This window comes from Carya illinoinensis, chromosome 9, assembly GCF_018687715.1.
Source record: "Carya illinoinensis cultivar Pawnee chromosome 9, C.illinoinensisPawnee_v1, whole genome shotgun sequence".
Taxonomy (NCBI): Eukaryota; Viridiplantae; Streptophyta; class Magnoliopsida; order Fagales; family Juglandaceae; genus Carya; species Carya illinoinensis.
The window spans coordinates 23,560,923-23,565,803 of record NC_056760.1 but is presented as its reverse complement, the minus strand read 5'-3'; the positions used below and the strand labels follow the sequence as shown (position 1 = coordinate 23,565,803).

Sequence of the window (4,881 nt, the reverse complement as noted above, 5' to 3'; positions counted from 1 at the left end):
TGTATAAAGTTATTTTTATGTATTATATGTGTACTATGTTAATATGATTGGATAGATTAATTTTTTTAATATATAATAAATTATATTAATAAAATATATAAAAGAATACATAAAAAATGACTATATATTAAATTTTTATCGTAGATATTATTATCGATAAAAGATACACATGCACGTAAATTCTACGCCAGGGAGTAGGTTGATACATTTATTAAGCATTATTCAGACCGTAATTACAGGTGATCAAAACCCACGCATGCATGGACTAGTATCTGACTGCGTCAATGGCGGGGCCTACTTCTGATAACATAAATAGATCACGAATGAAACCATGATTGACACTATCTGCAACCTCAGTACTGCCCATGGCCATGATCATGTATTTTGTAAAAAGGTTTCTGCTTCTCTTTCTGCACACGTTGCTTCAATTCCTTCTTCTCCGGTGTGGCACTTCGCTGGACACCATAACCGTCAGTGAACCTGTTACAGATGATGGTAAGGTTTTGGTATCCCCCGGAAAGACCTTTGCGCTTGGTTTCTTTAGTCCCGGCATGTCCACCCACCGCTACGTCGGAATTTGGTATTACACTGCTCCGGAACATACCGTCGTGTGGGTGGCGAACAGAGACAATCCTATTAACAACAACTCCGGGGTTCTCTCAATTGATGCTCATGGAAAGCTAGTACTCCGTGTCAAAGATCAGAGCCAACACATCTGGTCAACAGATACTAATGTTTCAAAATCAAACAACAATATTAGTACCATCGCTCAGCTCTTGGATTCAGGAAATCTTATCTTGACACATGATGATGAAAGAAAGATGGCACTATGGCAAAGCTTTGACTATCCAACGGATACCTCGCTTCCAAACATGAAACTTGGGCTGGACCAAAGAACTGGCTTGAACCGGGTCCTAACATCTTGGAAGTCCAAAGACGACCCTGGAACTGGAAACTGGTCGTATAAGATGGACAGCAATGGCTCCCCTCAGTTGTTCTTGTACCAGGGTAAGGTTCCATGGTGGCGTTCTGGTCATTGGAATGGCGATGGATGGAGTGGAATCCCGACATTGCAGAATACTTCGCTCTTCAATATCAGTCTTGTGGATAACGAGAACGAGATTACAACTAGTTGGGAAGTCCTTACGCCGGGACTGCTGTCAACATTAGTGGTAAACGGGTCCGGTTTAGTCCAACGGTATGTTTACCCGGAGAGATACAGTAAATGGATTATGGTTGGTGAGGCACCTTTTGACGAGTGTGACAAATACGGAAAGTGTGGTGCTTTTGGGAAATGCAATAAGGTTAGTAATGAGGTCGAGTGCAGCTGTTTGCCGGGCTTGCAGAAAAATGCATCAGGCGTTTGCGTGAGGAAGCGTGGGGCGGCATCCATGTGCGGGAGCGGCGTAGGGTTTGTGAAGGTTCCCAATGTGAAGGTTCCGGATACTTCAGCAGCGCGAGTTAAGACTGGTTTGAGTATGGAAGCGTGTAGGCAACTGTGCCTAAATAATTGTTCTTGCACGGCGTATGCAAGTGTGGATGCGCGGGAGGAAAAGGGGGGCTGCATGAACTGGAATGGTGATCTGATTGATACAAGAGTGTATGGAGATGGTAATGGCCAAAGTTTGTATGTACGTGTGGATGCGGTTGAGCTAGGTATTGATCAAACTTTTGTCTGAATTCGGGAGGTCAAGCGAGAAATTAAGGCCACTTCATGTGTTTTCATTTTTCGGCTTATTAAGGCCTTCAAACTGAAAGAAATTCTTTTACATAATTAAAATTCCGACTCTTTTTCAGATGATCTATACCATTCAAGAAAGACAGAAGCAGGGTTCTTTGCTAGTAAGAAAAGGCTGGCAATCACTGTGGTGGGCATGCTTGTTACTTCATTTCTCATTTTACTCGTTGTGCACTTGGTAATAAAAAGAAAGAGAAAAGGTACCCGACTTTATATTTATTTATTTTTTATCGTATTTCCTTTTCAATTATTATGCATGGTCATGATCAATTTAATTATAAACTAAGAACGATAGAATACTCCTTTGTTTTGTTCCTTTACATTACTCAACATTGTAGAATAGCCATCTTTTGTAACCATGCATGATTGGACAGGGAGCGCCAACCAAACCATGTTCAACGAGGCCAGTTCAATACTCTTCAAAGATTCTCCAAAACTTGATGAAAGAAGAGGAAAACCAGATTTACCATTTTTTGAACTAAGTACTGTTGTTGCTGCCACAGACAACTTCTCCGCTGCTAATAGGCTTGGACAAGGTGGTTTTGGCCCAGTCTACAAGGTACACATTTCTGATTACAGATCTAGTTCGGACTCTAATAGGAAGATACGTTTGAATCACAACTTGTTCTCCAATAGGAAGATGTCAATTTAAGTATTTATATTTTTAATTTGACACACTGCGAATCTTATACACATGGCATAAGTTTGAAGTGGATATAATAGTATCACACTTTGATAAGTATTAATAACAGAAACTCTCATAATGATATATCATAAACTATTCAAGTCTTGTTTGTAAATGCAGGGTCAATTAGCCAATGGACAGGAAATAGCCGTAAAAACACTCTCAAAAAGTTCAAGACAGGGCACAGAAGAATTTAAGAACGAAGTTTTGCTAATAGCAAAACTGCAGCATAGGAATCTTGTTAGGCTTTTTGGTTGTAGTATTCATAAGGAAGAGAGGATGTTGATCTATGAATACATGCCAAACAAAAGCCTCGACTTTTTCATATTTGGTATGGTTTTTCATCAATAAACGATCATTTTTAAGTACTATTTGATTACTGCTTTGTAGAGAACGTATATGAAAGAATATTTTGGAGATAAACACGAACATATGCTAAAATGCCCAATCTTAATTGGGTCCAAAACCAGGGGACCGCATCTGACCTCAATAGTTTCTAATGGTACTTTTGTTGCATTTGTACGTATTGGAATATAATTTAAACCTAAAAATAAAAAACTTATACTCTTTTGTGTAGAACTCTTTTCACTAGGCATTATTAATGGAAGCTTTCAATGTTTGGTTCAGATGAAATAAGAAGACAACTTTTGGACTGGAGGAAGCGATTCGAAATTATTGTTGGGATTGCTAGAGGAGTATTATATCTTCACCAAGATTCAAGACTGAAGATCATCCATAGGGATCTAAAAGCAAGCAATGTACTACTAGATGCAGCAATGAACCCAAAAATTTCAGATTTTGGTCTAGCTAGAATGTTTGGGGATGACCAAATTGAAGCAAACACAAATAGACCTGTTGGCACATAGTAACTCTCTCTCTCTCTGTCTCTCTCTCTCTTTGTGATATCCCATATGATAAGAATAATGGTAGGTGATGTATGAGATCCCATATCATTGGGAATGAGAAATTCTTGTTCTTTATAAGGTTCTAATGGGACTCTAATTGTATCATTAACTAATCTTTTTAGAGTATAGACCATGTGGTTTAGGCCTTTCATTGGAACGTTACAAATGGTATCAAAACTTATCCCAACTAGAAATATGAGACTTGAGTCGTGCCACCTTTGATGGACTAGCTAGACAAGGACATTGGAAATTTAAGGGGGGTAGATTGTGATAACCTATATGATAAGGATAATAATAGATGATATATGGGATCCCACATTGCTTGGGAAGGAGAAGTTCTTGTTCTTTATAAGATTCCAATGGGGTTCCAATTGTATCATTGACTAGTCCTTTTAGAGTATAGGTGATATAGTGTGGGTCTTCCATTAGGATGTTACTCTCTCTCTCTCTCTCTCTCTCTCTCTCTCTCTCTCTCTCTCTCTCTCTCTCTCTCACACACACACACACACACAAGTGCTAAAAGTAGATGTTAATGGACTATAAGCATCAGTAATTTCATTTTATATTGCAGTGGATACATGTCACCAGAGTATGCAATGGAAGGATTATATTCTACAAAATCAGATGTCTTTAGCTATGGTGTCTTAGCACTAGAGATAATCAGTGGCAAGAGAAATAACCATTTTCATGTTGGAAGCCCCTGCCTAAACTTGATTGGACATGTAAGCAAACTATATATATTCTCGATAAGTTTTTTGTAGTGAAACTTCACCATTCATATATAGAAACTGACTCTAGGATATCACTCTTCTGCTACTCCAGGCATGGGACCTATGGACAGAAGGTAAATCCCTGGATATAGTTGATTCTTCATTGGGTGATGAGGCATCATATCCTGCTCATGAAGTTTTGAGATGTATTCAAATTGGGCTTTTATGTGTGCAAGAACAAGCTACTGATCGACCGAGCATGCTAGAAGTTGTGTTCATGCTGGGAAATGAAGTAAATGTTCCTTCTCCCAACAAGCCTGCATTTATCAATAGAAGAATTATAGATTCTGGTCAGGATGCCTCTGGTTGTGCTGGAGCACCTGCTTCTGTAAATGACATTACGATTTCTGCACTTGAAGCTCGATGAATGGCTGCTACCTCTCATCAACTAAGCTCTAGCAATTTAAATCCTTTCGAAATATGGGAAATGTTCTTTTTTTTTTCATCCATAGATTTTAGGATGACGTACTTTTAATGATCTATAAATGTAAATCTTAAGTAATGTTTTATTTTATATGTTAACACTCTCCCTTATTCAAAGCTTTAGAATCTACTTTAAATGGGATAAAGTTAAGAGTTAGGGTTCAAATTCAGAATCTCTACTTTGATATTTTATAACATCCCTACTTATGTCAAAAGTTTAACATGCAAACATCAAGATAAATAATCTTTTTCTTGCATAAAACATGGCCCATGTCCCATTTAATTCAGAGAAGATTCAGGTTCATGAAGCACTTATAAAGATTGAGTTTTCTACTCTCTCTTTTTTCTTAGAATGAATAT

The 4,881-nt window shown here is 38.1% G+C and overlaps 1 protein-coding gene across 2 annotated transcripts; it reads left to right on the top strand.

Moving 5' to 3' along the window:
* Positions 1–330: 330 nt before the first annotated feature.
* Positions 331–4,620, top strand: LOC122275730 (G-type lectin S-receptor-like serine/threonine-protein kinase At1g11410). 2 transcript variants are annotated; one of them, XM_043084934.1, is made up of 7 exons: positions 331–1,656; positions 1,801–1,938; positions 2,113–2,297; positions 2,544–2,754; positions 3,051–3,288; positions 3,900–4,050; positions 4,151–4,620. In XM_043084934.1, exons 1-7 carry the CDS (start codon positions 366–368, stop codon positions 4,463–4,465), a joined length of 2,529 nt encoding a protein of 842 aa, XP_042940868.1. In that variant the 5' UTR covers positions 331–365; the 3' UTR covers positions 4,466–4,620. The 2 variants fall into 2 exon arrangements, with proteins under 2 accessions (XP_042940868.1, XP_042940867.1); XM_043084933.1 differs by having other exon boundaries at positions 1,798–1,938.
* Positions 4,621–4,881: the final 261 nt, after the last annotated feature.

Bases quoted from the DNA above. Each gene is read 5' to 3' on its own strand.
- LOC122275730 (XM_043084933.1), top strand. From the start codon at position 366: ATGGCCATGATCATGTATTTTGTAAAAAGGTTTCTGCTTCTCTTTCTG. The intron at 1,657-1,797 runs GTATTGATCAAA...ACTCTTTTTCAG, and splicing joins TGTGGATGCGGTTGAGCTAG to ATGATCTATACCATTCAAGA. The intron at 2,755-3,050 runs GTATGGTTTTTC...TGTTTGGTTCAG, and splicing joins CCTCGACTTTTTCATATTTG to ATGAAATAAGAAGACAACTT.